The sequence below is a fragment of the Tenrec ecaudatus genome, chromosome 6, assembly GCF_050624435.1.
Source record: "Tenrec ecaudatus isolate mTenEca1 chromosome 6, mTenEca1.hap1, whole genome shotgun sequence".
Classification (NCBI taxonomy): Eukaryota; Metazoa; Chordata; class Mammalia; order Afrosoricida; family Tenrecidae; genus Tenrec; species Tenrec ecaudatus.
The window spans coordinates 126,968,027-126,984,195 of record NC_134535.1 but is presented as its reverse complement, the minus strand read 5'-3'; the positions used below and the strand labels follow the sequence as shown (position 1 = coordinate 126,984,195).

Below are 16,169 nucleotides of genomic sequence, written 5' to 3'. Positions count from 1 at the left end.
GTTTGATTAGCCATATGATGATATCAAGGCTGTTGTGATTCAGTGGGTTGACTCAGTCCAGGGACCTGTGGCCCTCCATGAAGGTCTGTAATCTTGGTGGGCGATACAGAGTTGTGTGCGTTCGCTGTAAGGGCAGACCAACAAGAAGTTGACCCTACTTTTGAGCTCCCTCTTCAATGGGGGACTCTTCTAGTTGCCGGGAGAAAATGGTAACTAAAGCTAGAGAGTAGGGACAAGGCAAGTTGGGGTGATGAGGGTCAGGGCTCCCAAGGACATAGTCTGTATTGTGACCACTGAGAGATGAAACACATATCTTTGGTAATCTGATGGCTATTACAGTGCTGGCTTTGTGGTGGTTGGGGTCTGTGGGGAAGTGAATGAACCTGACTCTGGATTCTGGCCCTCGCAGTGGTAGCCCGCCATTCCCAGGAGCTTCCTGCTCTCCTGGATGACGCAAGCCTGAGTGCATCTGACAGAAGTGCCCACCTGAATGCCCTCAAAATGAACTGCTATGCCCTCATCCGCCTCGGGGAGGCTTTTGAGACCATGGCCAGTCAGATGAGCCTCTTAGACCTGGACGTGGCGGGGAAGGTAATTTGGAGCACCTGGCGCACTTGAGTCGAGGTGTGAGAGAGTTGATGGGAAAGAGGAATCTGAGGATCTGGGGGTCCTCTGTCCTCGTTTTGGATCCTTGAGCATCACAGCCTCCCCTTCTCTGTTGAGCAGCTCCCTGCTTGGGAGCTGTGCTTCTCTGTCACCTCCCCCCCTTGGTCTGCACCCTCAGACCTGCGGGCCTTGCGCTTCTATTAACTTAATTCCCCTACATGTGTCCATGATCCTGCTCAGGGTAAGAAAGCTCGGGCCAAGGCCGCCCTCGGCTTTAACTGGGAAGAAGAGAGGCAACCAATCCTTCAGCTGCTAACACAACTGCTCCAGCTGGACATTCGTCACCTGTGGAACCATTCAGTAATTGAAGAGGAATTTGTCAGGTAGGTCATGAAAACAGAACAGTTATGCAGAATGAGGGCTGTGCTGCTTGTAGGTCATTTAAATACTTCCCTTCCTGCCTCAGCTTTCTCTGGAGCACCCACACGGACAGGGAAGCAGCCCAAAGTGTGGAAAGGGGGAACTAGGCAATGGGGATTTTCCACTAAACCATAACATGGAGTTGTTAGGAAGTCGCTAATGGGATGTTAGAAACTGCTGTGGTGTTCTCATCTCTAGTATTTATTAACCGAACTGAATTCACTGAGAGGCTCCTGTGCACGTAAGGCATCATTGGAGACACTGGAGATGCCTCCTGGAGTTTATACTACAGAGGGGACGGTCATTTTTACGTTAGTAAAATATATAGTATCTTCTGAACTTTATTTCTGGGAAAGAAAATGATGGTGTGGGTGGAGGACGGCTGCAGTTACCTCTGATCTGAGCAAAGACGGAGTGAGTGAGAGCTATGAGACTGGAGGAAGAGCATCCCAGACCCTGTGGAGGGAGAGTGCCCAGTGTGGGCAAGTAACAGCCCTGAGGCCAGAGGGACAGCAGCTGAGTGAGGCCAAGAGGCTCGGCTGGGAATTCAGCCTTCACGGTGACCTTAGCAGGACCCTAGAGCTGAGGCCACAGGAGAATTCTGAAGGGAGCAGTGAGATGGCATGACTTGACCTTCAATGAACGCCTTCTGGCCGCTGTGTTGTAATTGCCTGTAGCGAGGAAGCAGTTAGAAGGTAGGAAGATAGCGTCTGGGGTCTTAAAGGCTTGAAGGTAAACAAGCGGCCATCTAGCTCAGAAGCAACAAAGCCCATGTGGAAGAACACACCAGCCTGTGTGATCACGAGGTGTCGAAGGGATCAGGTATAAGGCATCATCAGAACAAAAACATCTTAACATAGTGAATGAAGGGGGAAGTGCAGAGTGGAGACCCAAAGCTCATTTGTCAGCCACTGGAGATCCCCTCACAGAGGGGTCTAGGGGAGAAGATGAATATAGCTTTCCCCCAGACCCTAAATGCTTCCTACCCACCAACTACCATGATCAGAATTCTACCTTGCAAGTCTGGATAGAGCAGAGGATGTACACTGGTACAGATAGGAGCTGCAGGCACAGGGAAGCCAGGGTGGATGATAACTTCAGGACCAGGGGTGTGAGGGGCGATACTGGGAGGGTAGAGGGAGAGTGGGTTGGAAAGAGGAAACCGATTACAAGTGACTTCCTCCTTGGGGGATGGAAAAGAGGGTGAAGGGAGACATCGGACAGGGAAAGATAGGACAAAATAATAATTTATAAATTATCAAGGGCTTCATGAAGGAGGGGGGAACGGGGAAGGAGGGGGAAAAAAGAGAACCTGATACCAAGGGCTTATGTGGAGAGCAAATGCTTTGAAAATGATTAAGGCAGAGAATGTACAGATGTGCTTTACACAATTGATGTATGTATGGATTGTGATAAGAGTTGTATGAATCCCTAATAAAATGTTTTTAAAAAAAGAAAGGTCTGAGGCTATGAAGTAACTGGTGCAAAAAATGATGGAGACGGGCAGGTGTGGTTGGAGTTCAGCCCTGTTTTCTTAAGTAATGCTTACAGAATTTCCCTGCCAATGGAGTACGCAGTGTGAATGAGGATGACTCTCCCAGCGTCTTGGCCTGAGCATCTGGAATAATGGAGTTGCTAGTGGGAGGCTGTGGGAAAGATCCAGAGTTCTGTTTGGGATAAACTAGATGAAGCAGAGCTCAGGTAGAGTCCATCAGCTTCCTCTCTTCCTTCAGTTTGGTTACTGGCTGCTGCTACCGCCTCCTAGAGAACCCTACCATTAGTCACCAGAAGAACCGCCCCACCCGGGAGGCCATAACACATCTGCTTGGTGTGGCCCTGACACGACATAACCACATGCTCAGTAAGTGATCCCTCTGCACCGAGCGCCCCTCCATGTGTCCCAGCATCTCTCATGGTCTGCGCTCCACAGGTGCCACGGTGAAGATTATCCAGATGCTGCAGCATTTTGAACACCTGCCACCCGTGCTGGTCACCGCTGTGAGCCTCTGGGCTACTGAGTATGGGATGAAGAGCATAGTGGGAGAGATCGTAAGGCGAGTTGCCTTCCCTCAGGGTTTCGTGGTTTGTTTTGTTGAGGGTTTGTTTTGGGGGTGTGTGGGGTTTTTTTGGTTTGATTTTTGTTTGTCATTTTATTGGGGGGGGGGCTCTTACAGTTCTTCTAACATTCCATATTTCATTTGTATCCAGCATATCAGCACATATGTTCCCATCATCATTTTCTAAACATTTACTTTCTATTTGAGCCCTTGGTAACCTCACTTTTCCCACCCACCTTCATGACCCCTTGATAAAGTCTACATACTTGTTGTTTTCATATCTTACACTGACTGCTGTCTCCATTCCCCCACGTTTCTATTGTTCAGGGTTTGTAATTCTTGTCTCTTCAGAAGATCGGACATAGTAATTTATTCTTTGCATAATACTAGACCCCTTGAGATAATTGACAGCAGTCTGCTTCCACTTGCTGGGGACTGAGAAACTGCGTTGTCTTACGCTGACTGTGTTTTCCTCCCTTCATAGAGAGATTGGACAGAAGTGTCCCCAGGAGCTGAGTCGGGACCCTGCAGGGGCAAAGGGCTTTGCAGCTTTCCTGACAGAACTAGCAGAACGTGTCCCGGCTATCCTGATGTCCAACATGTGCATTTTATTGGATCACCTGGATGGAGAGGTGGGGGATCCTCTGAGAGCCTCTGAGCTTTGCTGGGAAATTTAAAGCCCAACGTTGAAAGGCAGGACAAGAAGAAAGCTTTCACATGGAATCTAAGAGTCTAGTCTTAGCAGTGCGGCTCTTCCTTCCTCTAGAGAAGTAGGTGAAGGTTAGTGAGCCCTGCCTTTCTCCTATTGATTGTTAACGGGGTTTCTGGAGCAGGGAGAGTGAACATGGAACCAAACAGACACAGACAGGTCAGGACTGCAGCACAAACTAGACACACACAGAGACGGTACAAACCGCAGCCCTGACGGACTAAATACTGTCTGTGTTCCCAGACAAGTTTGCTATTCCCACGCTTGAATTTCTCATACCCTTGAGAGTGAGTTCCGGATCTCGGCCCATACCGCTTTTGTTTACTTTCTACCAGGGAACACTGTTTGCAGCTGCTCCCCAAATTCCTTACCATTTGCAGTAAGGAAGCAGTTTGTGAGAACCACGTTTGCGCACTGTCCTAGACAGATACACGACAGGAGGCCCTGTGCTCCTTTCGTGGCTCCTTCAGTCGTCACATTGGTTGGTCCAGGGATGGTAGCCTAGGACAGGGCAGTTCCATTCTCTGCTACAAGTTAGTGAGAGTTACCGCTCTGATTCCCAGGAAGAGGCAGTTCACTGCCATGTGGCTCACCTTGCTCTCTCCAAACAAGGAGCCTTCTAACATGACCTCGTGCCAACCTGGCTGCTTCCCAGGCTGATACTGGACCTTCCTAGGTGAACGACAATGACAGAGTTCATGGACGTATTTTCTTGGTTAAGACTTTGTTCGCTGGCTCTTGGCCTGGCAAAACCTCACACCCTGGGTGTTAACCCCCTTATCCTATAGCGGCTTCTTTGCCTCTGGTGCTGAATTCCACTTCTCAGTTAGTGGCATGGAGGGAGGGCAAGGGGATCAGACAGGACAGAGGATGTGTTGTCTTATTATGGATCACAGACTCTTGAGGCCACAGATGAAAGATCGCATTCGTGCTTTTAAATGTCTGTTGGTGGGTGGGTGTGACGTCATATTCAGCTGCCCCCATGGGTAGCCTGGGAGAGCTTAACGGGAAAGGCTGATTTTAACCTTTATGTGTTGTGTTCTCCATTCTCTGAGCAAGCAAGGCCTCCTGGGGATTTACGTGTACACGTGCGTGCCCCACTGCTTAATAAGCACAAACAAGCTTAACATGTTGCCTCTTGTACCTGAAAACACAAGGGCAAGGGAGCCAGTGGTGATCCTGGTGCGGGTGTGGCCTTCTCTCTCAGAACTACATGATGCGCAATGCTCTGCTAGCGGCCATGGCGGAGATGGTGGTGCAGGTTCTGAATAGTGACCAGCTGGAGGACACGGCCCGAGACACCAGAGACCAGTTTTTGGACACCCTGCAAGCCCATGGCCACGACGTCAACTCTTTCGTGAGGAGCCGGGTCCTGCAGCTCTTCACCCGAATTGTCCAGCAAAAGGTAAGCGACCTCCTACAGCCAATGCCAGGTGGGAATCCACAGAAGAAGGGCCCAGCACGCTGGTCTCGGCTGTCCGTCACGAAGGCCTTCCTCTACCTTGGCTGCCTGGCTCCATTTAAGGACGGTGACTGTTTGCATCTCAGGAAACTGTCTTTCAAATGAGTGGGCAGCCTCACTGAGTGTGCGCTTCCCATCGCCTTGAGCATTCGGGACGAGGTGGGTTGTGAACTGACCCTCCCCTCCCTGCTCCCCACAGGCTCTCCCCCTGACCCGTTTCCAGACAGTGGTGGCCTTAGCTGTGGGGCGTCTGGCAGACAAGTCGGTGCTAGTGTGTAAAAATGCCATTCAGCTGCTAGCCAGCTTTCTAGCCAATAACCCCTTTTCCTGCAAGGTAGGTAGGTAGGGTTGGCCCACCCGAGGGAGAAGGGGGAAGTGGAAATGGGGATGGAAAGATGAGACTCCGTGACCCTGGTGTTCATTTTGCCTGGGCAGCTTAGTGAAACTGACCTAGCCGGACCCCTGCAGAAGGAGACCCAGAAATTACAAGAGATGCAGGCCCAGAGGAAAGCGGTGGTGCCTTGTGAGTATTCGTTGCTACCTGAGTCCTCCCTCCCAGCAGCCGACAGAAGGGACCCTCACTGAGACTCTCCCCTTCCCGGCAGCGCTGGACCCCGAGGAGGAGTGGGAAGCCATGCTGCCAGAGGTGACATCCACCCTGCAGCAGCTTCTGAAGTCTCCCCAGGAGGATGAGCAGGTGCCAGAGGAACTTGCTGGAACAGAGACTGCCGAAGAGGTGAAAGGACGGATCCAGCGGCTGCTAGCCAAAGCTAGTTACAAGTGAGTGAAAAGACGGCCTTTCTAGTGGCCAGAACCCAGAGCCTTGTTTCCGCACGTGGGAGCACTGGCTCTAATCCCAGCAGCCTGTGCAGTCTGCTTTCCTGTCTAAGTAGGTCACCCTAGGAGGTGCTCTCCGCAGCCTTTGGAGCCGCCCGCCCGAGCTGTCATCGCACAGCTCAGAAGCCGCACATCTGCAGAGGCGAAACCCAGGTGGTTTTGCTTCCAGCTGTTTAAACATGTCAAGGCACACCGCTTTCACCGTGAGCTGGGTGAAGGCTTCCAGAGCAGATCACCCCTGTCCGTTCAAGCGTGCCTGCGCATTCTGTTTCCCCTCGCTCACTGCAGCCCTCACAGTGTGGCACCGTCGAGGCTCCTTCCTCCCTGGGTGTCCTGTTTCCATCCTTCCTCCCTTCCTAGCCCTTCCTTGGGTCAGTGCTGCCCATTTGATCTTAGATGGTTGATGATTCTAAGGCGTGTGGACCTCCCTTGTGCGGTTCCCTCTGTAGACCTGTGTATGTTTGGCTGAAAATCAGACCACAGGGGTGAATTCTGCCCCGTCCTAAAGGGTGACTAAGGACCATAGTCCCAGGGTTCATCAGTCACTGTCCAGCCAGAAAGCCTGACCTTATTTAAGATTTTGATGTTTTACAGAACAAGCCTTTTAAAATAACTTTAAAAGAAAAAAAATTTTAATCTCTGGAAAAAGTAGCCAGTACCCATTTAATTGTATGTCAGTTATATGCCAATAAAATTGTTCAAATTTTTAGTTCAATTTAAAAAGTAGGCAGTATCTTCACATGGTACAAAATTTTAAATTACATGAGTATGCCATGAAACGTCCTCCTTCCAAATGTGATTTCCACTCCCTGGTTCTTCCTTCCCCCCCCCCCCCCAAGAGGTGTGATGCTACAAGTCCCTAGAGATGACGTTTCTGCAGTCAGGTGTGTGCACTGCCCCACTTCGGCACACACGATAAATGTCCTCCATCTCACGTAACCGGAGAGCTTGGTATTCAGAAATGACGGTCTTGGTGCTGTGTTCGTATTTACACATTAATAACTGCCACAGTACTTTCCGTGGGTCCTTAAAATTCCAGGATCCAGGTGTATCCTTAGTTAAGCAGTTCCTTGTTGAAAGTTTATATTTTGCAAAACACTGATTCGGTGAAGTTCTGAAGCAGATGTCTGAGTTAGCTTAGTGGTTTAACTGTTTGAGAAACCTTCATTTCACTTGAGTCCTGTAAGATAGCAGTAAAGCCCTGTCGCTTGAGACGTCAGGTTGGAAGGACATCCTGAGCCCTACAACGTGTGTGTTTCTCCACCCGGGAAGAATGAAATGTAATCCTCTGCTTTGAAGCCGCGGGCTTCGGAGGGTGCGACCTCTGAAGCAGCCTTCCTGCCAGGGGTGCAGGTGCAGGTGCTCTTCTGGACGTTAACCTGTCTATGGTCGGTCGGTTCTTTCAGGCACGCCATCATTCTCACCCAGGAAGCTATCGGCCGCTTCCGGGAGTCAGAGCCCTTCAGCCAGGTGGAGCCAGAGGAGTCTGAAGAGACCAGCTTCTTGAGTCTCTTAGGAAATATCTTCAAAGGTGAGTCCTTTTCCTAGTCAACCAGCTCAACAGCCCAACGAGAGTTCTGTGCACTTTGATGCTGTGGCAGTCCTAGGGCCTGGAGTGAAAACCCCAGGGGTAAGTGGAATTTTACACAGAAGTTTTTAAGAACCTTTTTTGAGAAATGAACCAAGATTTGCTTAAATAGGTTCCGGTTCCATACCTTCCTGTCCCAGAAAGAAATACGCTGGGGCGGTTAGAGTTGGTTTCCCATGTTTCCTTGAACAAAGCCTAAACCCACTCCCATTGGGGAAATTCCGACTGCGAGCGACCCCGGAGGACAGTGCAGAGAGAACTGCTGCACAGGGTGTTTAAAGGCACGCGTCGTTTCGGGAACAGATCACACTCTTTATCCCACAGGGCGGGACCTGCCTCGTGCTTAGCTGTCCAGCTCTTACCCACTGGCCCAACCGCGCTCCTCCTAGAAGAAAAGCTCCCTTTCATTCTTGACTCGTAGGCACCACCGCTCGCACACAGGAGGAGAGTGCTCAGGGCTCTGCAGGGAACATTGTCCCGGGAGAGACTGTCTGTAGAGATCAGCCCGAGCACTGCGGGGGAAATGAAGAGCTGGTGAAACAGCAGATGCTGGTGCAGTACCTGCAGGACGCCTACAGCTTCTCTCTGAAGATTGCAGAGGCCATGGGCATCATCAGCAAGATGATGTATGAAAACACAACCACAGGTGTGAACGACTGGGCCACAGAGGGGGCTAGACCAACCTGGTCCAAGGAGCCCTGGTGGCGGGGCCTACTGGGTAAGAGTGAGGCTGCTCATCACCAGGTGGGTGGCTCAAACCCACCAGCCACTTGGCATGACAAAGATGAGGCTATCTGCCTCCGTCAAGATTAATAGCCCCAGAAACTATATCTAGGGTGGTTATGAGGCAGGATCGCCTGAATGTCAATGGGTTTGGATGTCTGCCTCTTTAAACGTTTGAAGCTTACATGTTTGAATATTTACAGTCACTGCCTTCGAGTCAATTCTGACTCAACAGCCCTACAGACTGAGTAGAACAGCTCCTTCAGGTTTCTCAGGCAGTAACTTTTCAGGAGCATCTTTCCTTATAAGCAGCTAGTGGATTTGAACTTCATACCTTTCCTTAGCAGCCCGGCATATAACACAGTATGCCATTAAAGCTCTTTTTAAATGCATAATTCTATATATTTCTAGCAGACTGGAGGAAGGACTTCACTTGAAGGTTTCATTAAGAAACTGCCTTTAAGTGTTGGGAGAGTCTATGAGCAAATGAGTGACGTTGCATTTGTCTTCTCAGTGGTACAGGAGGTGATTGAGTTCTTTGTGACGGTGTCTCAGTTCGGAGTACCTCAGGCCTTGCTAGGGGTACGCCGCATGCTGCCCCTCATCTGGTCAAAGGAGCCTGGAGTCCGGGAAGCTGTGCTAAATGCCTACCGCCAACTTTACCTCCACCCCAAAGGGGACTCTGCCAGGTTTGCACAGGACTTCTGACTTTGCTGAGTTTTGGAGGTGGGCTTCTTGCGACATCTGAAGGAGAGTTAGAAGGCATCCTAGGGGATTCGGGAATCTATAGACCAGGTCTGTCGGGCTGAGGGTAGGACTGATCTTCCAAGGATGCCCATTCCCTGCAGTGATTAGTCACTGGGGGCTAGCTGAGTTTCCTGTTGTCCACGTTTAACGCATGCTCCTCGGTCTGGCATGCTGGGGCCAAGCTAGTGAGCACGCTCCTCTCTGTCGCTCCCACAGAGCCTCGGCCCGGGTTTTCATCCAGAGTCTCTCTCTGCTGCTCGTCGATGCTTCCATTGGGACCATTCAGTGTCTTGAGGAAATTGTAAGTCTCCTCACTCACTTTTTTTTTTTTTAATTCATTCAACAAGTGTTAGTGACTCCTGTTTTCTGCAGTTTACTTAGCCCCATAAAGAAAGCGGGTATGGTGCGTCCAGTCCAAAATTTTCAAGGAACTAACAGTCTAGTTAGTAGTCAAAAACCAAAACATTTCTAGGACCGTACTAACTAAACGCCAGTCAATGGCTCTGATAGTGCTTTCTGTGGTGAGGTGAATTGGTAACCTTTACATTGCATTTCCTGTGTGTCAGGTACCAGTCTTAGCACTTTACTTTGGCAACTTGTTTCTTCTTCCCAACAATGCTAGGAGAGAATGCTGTTTCCATTGGAGCTTTAAAAAACTGAGGCACAGGGCAGATAGGACACTCTGTAACAGCTGGTTAGCTGTAAAACTGGGATTCAAGCCCAGGCAACCTGTGCTATGCTGCCCCGCAGGGCGGAGTACAGTGAGGCTGGCTGCTCATGGAACATTCCTGAAGCGTTAGGACTTGAGGTAGATCTTGAGGGATTTCGTGAAGGAAAAAGGATGGGGAGAGCATTTCAGACAGAAAGAGCACGGCCCATTGGGCAAGACAGGCGATTGTGTCTTTGCCCCTAAGATGGTCACCTGGAAATCGTAACAACATTGAGACTGGTTTGGAACTAAATTCTGAAAGTTCCTAGATGCCTGCAGGAGAAATGTCTCGGTCTCTAACCTCCTTAGCCTGGGACACCAGCGTCACAGTAAAGCAAGGCTGCTTTGGGAGACAAAGGGTGTTGGTGGTGTTGACCGCCACCTTCCACTGGGAGGAGCACTCTGCCGGCCATGTGTTTCTCACTGCAGAAGAGAGAAGGCCTGGTGGGGCCGTGGGCAGAGGAAAGGTGTCAGAGTGAGGCAGGGATCCTGGTAGGAAGGAGGAGAGCCAGCATAGCACATGGGAGATGGGTGGACACCAGATGAAGGCTGTGGCGAGAGCGAGCAGCAGGGCCCAGACTCGGACCAGTCGTAAAGGGAGACTCGGAAGGACTCAGTGATGGTGGGTAAAACAAATGTTAGGCACCACTAGCAAAATGAAGAGGCAAGGGAGGGTGCTCAGTGCCATTTTAGACCTTTGAGTGTGGTGACGGCAAGAGCACCTACTAGACGTTGCCTGCGGGAACTCGGAAGTCCGTCTCACTTGTCCCCGCCACGGAAGTAGAATGAAGGCCCCAGAAGAACAGTAGCAGAGGATCAGTCCAGAGAAAGGGGCTGCCCCACTTCTCTTTTGTCCTGTTCTTACGTGTTGTTTTCGCCCACTTCAGGTTCTCCACATTCTTGCCAGCAAAGTGGGCCAAGGATAAGGAAGGGGGATTGTTTTTTGGGATTAAAAGTAGCCCGAGCCCTTATCTTCCCTCTTCAGGTCTGTGAGTTTGTGCAGAAGGATGAATTGAGGCCGGCAGTGACGCAGCTGCTATGGGAGCGTGCGGCTGAGAAGGCCCCCTGTTCTCCTCTGGAGCGCTGCTGCTCCGTCACGCTGCTGGGCATGATGGCACGGTGAGGGAAGGAGGGAGGACCTGGGAAGGCTTCCTTTCCTTCAGTACTAGCAGGCAGCCCAGCTGAGCTCTGTGAGCTGGTTGCCTAAATGGAATATAAACATGAAGAGTGCCAGCTCCCTCCCCTCCCCCCTCGCCTAGTGAAAATTGGCACTCAGTAGAGCGGGAGGAACTCGAGTTACCCCCGTGTCAGACAGGCTCTTGGGGCCTGGCTTTGCCTGCTGGTGCTTACCTGCAGTAGCACTGTCCCCAGCAGAGGCAGCCTGTAACTCTGTCTTCTTTCTTTCAGTGGAAACCCAGACATTGTGAGAAGCAACTTGGACACACTGGTGCACATAGGACTAGAAGAGAAGGTTCCGCAGGATTACCAGTTAGCCCAGCAGGTGTGCTATGCCATTGCCAACATCTCCGACCGGAGAAAGGTATGTGAGTGGTTATCACTCAGGGGAATGGAGACGCCCCTAGCCACCTTGTGCACCGTGTGCACACAGACCCACGCCCTGTCCTGTCTTCTCTCGTCTTCTCTACAGCCCTCTCTGGGGAACCGCCACCCTCCCTTCCGACTGCCTCAAGAGCACACGTTGTTTGAGCGCCTGGGGGCGATGGTCACGAGAGGTGAGCTGTTAGGAAAGGCTGTGGGCAGAACCGCGTCCTTTCTGGGCAGTGGACAGCTTCTCCCATCTACCGCCAGGCTTTGTCCTCCCAGACCCACTCTGGATCCCATTCAAAGAGGGCGCCGTGGCCCTCATTTACCAGCTGGCAGAGGGCCCTGAGGTGATCTGTGCCCACATACTGCAGAGCTGTGCCAAACAGGCCCTGGGGAAGCTGGAGGAGAAGAGCCCTTCCCAGGAGGATCAGAGTAAGTGGGGCAAGATGGGTAAGGGCCCAGTGGGGGCAGCCAGTTAGGCCACTTGTCCAGCTGGGCCAGCAGCCACTCCACCACCACCACTTGCTGCGGCAACCCCTTACACCCTCGGCCACACTCTCGTTTAAGCTAGAAAAGCAGAAAGGACTTCTATTTTTGTCATTCAAGTAGACCCAGAGAACCAACCCCATCCGCCCACCCCATCTTTTGCTTCCGCACTAGTTTGAGTAGCACATGTCCAGGGGGAAGATCTGGGCTCAGCCGGGCCAGACTCACCTACGTCTCTTTCTCCTTGGCTCCCCTCTCCCCCTGCTCCAGAAGAGATCCCTATGCTCCCCACTTACCTGCTGATGAACCTGCTGTCCCTGGCTGGGGACGTGGCTCTGCAGCAGCTGGTCCATCTGGAGCAGGCTGTGAGTGGAGAGCTGTGCCGCCGCCGTGGCCTTCGGGAAGAACAGGAGCACAAGACTAATCGGCCAAAGGAGAAGGTGAGCGGGGCCCCGGGGTTTGGGTTCAGCTCCTCTTGTCAGTGGAGAAGCTGTTCGTGCACAGAGATGCAGCTGCCACCTTGCCGCTGCTCTCTAGGGGAAGACTCATGCCACCAGAGATGGAACAGCCTGTCCCCAGTGGTACATACAGGCAAGCAAGTTAAGGAACCTCAGCACACAAAGCAGAGCCGCTGTCTAGCCCAGGCCACTAGCACCTGTGTGTGCTCGCCACTGGAGACAGGGCAATGTCCGCAGACAAGTAGGGCACCAAGCCTTGCCTTGCAGAATGGGATGCCTGCCCACCTCTGTGACCTTGAGCCATTGTCCAGCATAGCCTGATCTTGTTTGCTGGCTCTGTACAGGGAGTTATGTATCTTCTGTGAGAAGGAGTTACAAAGAAATGTAGAAACCTGTTTTGGCAACTTTGAACAAATAAGGAGCGTGTTTTCAGGATTCGGGAACCCTCCCTCTTTATTGACAACATGTGGCAGTCCTCTGAAGGGTGTCGCAGAACTCGCCCTCAGGCGGGTCCACTCGTGGCGGTGAAGTTCAGAAGTGCTGTCCTTGTTCACCCATGCGCCCCTGCTGCTTTCCTTTTAGAACACAAGCTCTGAGACCACCATGGAGGAGGAGCTGGGGCTGGTGGGGGCCACTGCCGATGACACAGAGGCTGAACTCATCCGGAGCATCTGCGAGCTGGAGCTGTTGGAGGGTGAGAGGGGTTGGTGCGGAACCTGGTCTGCCCCAGAGACGGCCAGTAGCAAAGCCAAGTTGTCCCTCCAACAGGCAAGCAGGTCCTGGCCGCCTTTGTGCCCCTTCTGCTCAAAGTCTGCAACAGCCCTGGTGTCTACGGCAACCCGGACCTCTCAGCAGCCGCGGCTCTGGCCCTGGGCAAGTTCTGCATGGTCAGGTAGGCCCGGGCTGTGGCCAGCCTCTCAGGTTACAGGTGACTCCACTTCCCTGACAGTCCTCTTCTTGCTCCCAGTGCCACTTTCTGCGACTCCCAGCTTCGGCTTCTGTTCACCCTGCTGGAGAAGTCTGCTCTCCCCATTGTCCGCTCCAACCTCATGGTTGCCGCTGGGGATCTGGCTATCCGATTTCCCAACCTGGTGGACCCCTGGACGCCTCACCTCTACGCTCGGTAAGAGACCACGAGAGCTCTGGGCCCAGTCGTGTGGGGATCCCCGAGGCTGCCTCTCAGTCTCCAGGGTCAGTGGGTGGTCCCTGGGCTGAGTAGCCCTTTGTCTGAAGCTTGGTTGCACAAGTGGTGGCCCCCGTGACCTGACCAGACATCTCTTCCCTAGCCTCCGAGACCCGGCTCAGCAAGTGCGGAAAACAGCAGGGCTGGTGATGACCCACCTGATCCTGAAGGACATGGTGAAGGTGAAGGGCCAGGTGAGCGAGATGGCTGTGCTGCTCACCGACCCCGAGCCTCAGATCGCGGCCCTGGCCAAGAACTTCTTCAATGAGCTCTCCCACAAGGTGAGGAGGCGGCGGGACCCTCTTAGGGTTTGTTGCCAAAGACTGCCGGTGGCCTCACCCCTTGATGACCATTGCCTCTTCCAGGGCAACGCAATCTACAACCTCCTGCCGGACATCATCAGCCGCCTGTCGGACCCGGAGGGTGGGGTGGAGGAGGAGCCGTTCCACACCATCATGAAGTAAGCTCGTTGGGCCTGCCGGCATGTGTTTCTCCGAGCCAGGAATTCCATCAGCCTGCTTCAGTTCCTGCTCTTGTTCTATTATCTGGAAGGCCTTTAGCAGTAACTTAACCTCTGGGCCCCTTTCCTATTTTATTAAAGAACACCAATACTTGCTCCTGGTTTTCCTAAGAAGGACTTATCCCTAAAGGGGTAGCTCAGGTGGTGCTGGTTCCATTCACCAAAGTTACTTGGGGGTTGAAAATTAAAGGGGACCCTCCTCTGGGGGGTAGGAGAGGGCAAGAGGAACGGATGCAGGCAGGGGCCATGGCAGTCCAGACTCCTAAGTGACTGCAACTAGCGGCCCCGGGCCATCCCGCCTCCCCTCTCCCTCTGCAGGCAGCTCCTCTCCTACATCACCAAGGACAAGCAGACAGAGAGCCTGGTGGAGAAGCTGTGTCAGCGCTTCCGCACTGCCCGGTACTCTGTCTGTCTGTGCACTGGGTGCCAGGGCCCCTGCAGGAGGGGGGAGAGACCCCTACCCCCCGGGGGTGCCTCTAGATCCGTGGGGGGCAGAGGAGAATGTGTGGGCTTCCCACATGCCAGCCCCTCACAAAGCCCTTCTGTGCAGAACTGAGAGGCAGTACCGGGACCTGGCCTATAGCGTGTCTCAGCTGCCCCTCACAGAGCGAGGCCTGCGGAAGATGCTTGACAATTTTGATTGCTTTGGGGATAAGCTGTCGGACCCCGCCATCTTCAGTGCGTTCTTGTTGATTGTGGGCAAGCTGCGGCGGGGGGCCAAGCCTGAGGGCAAGGTGAGCTGCCTGCACCCCCAAGCAGCTATCGAAGGCTCCTACATGACTGTCTTATCTTGCTCCCAAATCTATTGCAACCTAGTTAGCAGACACAGCCTAAGATAGAGCTATCTGTCTCTACTTCCTGTCTTTTTAATCATAGAGATAGCAATGTTTCCAATCATGCTCTTCGCCTCCCCTTCCCCTCCAGACTTTGATAGATGAATTTGAGCAGAAGCTGCGCGCCTGTCACACGCGGGGCTTGGAGGCAGTAGAAGAACTTGAGGTTGGCCAGGGTGGGAGCCAGAGTGCCCCATCAGCCACCAAGAAACACTCTGTCGGTGTGTGAGGCTGCCCCGGGGATTGAGTGGGGGAACACCAGGGCCCACATTCTTCTCATCTTCCTTTAACTCCTGTCGCCTGCGTTTTCAGTCTCTAGATGCCAGCGCGTGGCCTCTGCTGCTTCCGACAATGACTTTGTGACGCCCAACACCCGCCGTACTGGCCGTCGCCATCCAAACACCCAGCCGCGGGCGTCTAAAAGGAAACCCAAAATTGTCTTCTCAAGTGATGAGTCCAGTGAGGAAGGTAGGCGCTCCCTCCTGGACTTGCCCCGAAGGAAGCCAGCGTGGGGGGGGTCAGGCTGGGTTGACGGGGTCCCACTGTGGGGCCCAGGACATCTCCCTGCAGTGCACCCTGGTTCTCGCTCTGTGTGGTGGTCTGGGCTGAGCTCTCTGTTCTCCGAGGTCCTGTGCTCACCCTGTGCGTGACTCGGCGTTTCCTCACTCCCCCAATTCTCTCCTTAGAGCTTTCTGCCGAGATGACAGAAGATGAGACACCCAAGAACACCACGCCCATCCGCCGCGCATCCGCTCGCAGACACCCGTCCTGAGCTCACCTCGCCTGTTCCCAGCCCTGCTGTGCAGGGGTTTGTGGGGGCCCCGTCCTCTCTGTCAAATACCTGTTGGTCTGTTGCCTTTTTAAAAATACATCCATGATCTGTATGATGGAAGGCACCGTGTTTCTCTAACACGTGTTTCTCTAACTCAGCTGGCTTGAGCAACTTTCACCCAGTTTCCCGGTCTTCTAAAGAGTAAACGTTTTTATGTGCTTTTACTTCTGTCTTGAAGAATGTCTTCTTGTTTGGGTGAGTGCTTACACAGCAACTTCGGCTCTCATTGAGCAGTTTGTACTCTAGTTACTCAGGAACACTGTTTGACGTGCCTCGCACTGTGTCCCACCTTCTGGGAAGCCCCTGCTCCTGTGTTAGCGAGATTGTTAACCCTGCGACCTCCTATAGGCGAGTGGGAAACCCAGTGAACAGACCTTAGACATTTGCAACAGATTGTGAGGCCACCCGCGTATCAGTTTTATGAGACACTCTGACTTAGCTAAAAGATAATCTG

The 16,169-nt window shown here is 52.7% G+C and overlaps 1 protein-coding gene and 1 non-coding gene across 5 annotated transcripts in view; both read left to right on the top strand.

Moving 5' to 3' along the window:
* LOC142450354 (condensin complex subunit 1-like) overlaps positions 1–15,879 on the top strand; it is a 28,639-nt gene extending 12,760 nt beyond the window's left edge. For 3 of the 4 annotated variants that reach the window (XM_075552177.1, XM_075552176.1, XM_075552178.1), the window contains exons 5-32: positions 410–591; positions 847–989; positions 2,760–2,887; positions 2,957–3,080; positions 3,568–3,715; positions 5,000–5,197; positions 5,454–5,588; positions 5,690–5,777; positions 5,860–6,034; positions 7,498–7,622; positions 8,101–8,325; positions 8,917–9,091; positions 9,366–9,450; positions 10,844–10,977; positions 11,266–11,398; positions 11,507–11,591; positions 11,668–11,835; positions 12,160–12,329; positions 12,930–13,041; positions 13,116–13,239; positions 13,315–13,470; positions 13,634–13,811; positions 13,896–13,990; positions 14,369–14,449; positions 14,601–14,784; positions 14,975–15,104; positions 15,196–15,351; positions 15,570–15,879. In XM_075552177.1, the coding sequence (XP_075408292.1) occupies positions 410–591; positions 847–989; positions 2,760–2,887; positions 2,957–3,080; positions 3,568–3,715; positions 5,000–5,197; positions 5,454–5,588; positions 5,690–5,777; positions 5,860–6,034; positions 7,498–7,622; positions 8,101–8,325; positions 8,917–9,091; positions 9,366–9,450; positions 10,844–10,977; positions 11,266–11,398; positions 11,507–11,591; positions 11,668–11,835; positions 12,160–12,329; positions 12,930–13,041; positions 13,116–13,239; positions 13,315–13,470; positions 13,634–13,811; positions 13,896–13,990; positions 14,369–14,449; positions 14,601–14,784; positions 14,975–15,104; positions 15,196–15,351; positions 15,570–15,655 (3,923 nt within the window). In that variant the 3' untranslated portion in view covers positions 15,656–15,879. The remainder of the gene's footprint in view (positions 1–409; positions 592–846; positions 990–2,759; positions 2,888–2,956; positions 3,081–3,567; positions 3,716–4,999; positions 5,198–5,453; positions 5,589–5,689; positions 5,778–5,859; positions 6,035–7,497; positions 7,623–8,100; positions 8,326–8,916; positions 9,092–9,365; positions 9,451–10,843; positions 10,978–11,265; positions 11,399–11,506; positions 11,592–11,667; positions 11,836–12,159; positions 12,330–12,929; positions 13,042–13,115; positions 13,240–13,314; positions 13,471–13,633; positions 13,812–13,895; positions 13,991–14,368; positions 14,450–14,600; positions 14,785–14,974; positions 15,105–15,195; positions 15,352–15,569) is intronic. The other variant, XM_075552179.1, reaches the window with a different exon arrangement.
* On the top strand, positions 10–332 carry LOC142452302 (small nucleolar RNA U85). The gene has a single exon (XR_012785318.1). It is a non-coding gene; the product is annotated as a small nucleolar RNA U85 (small nucleolar RNA).
* Positions 15,880–16,169: the final 290 nt, after the last annotated feature.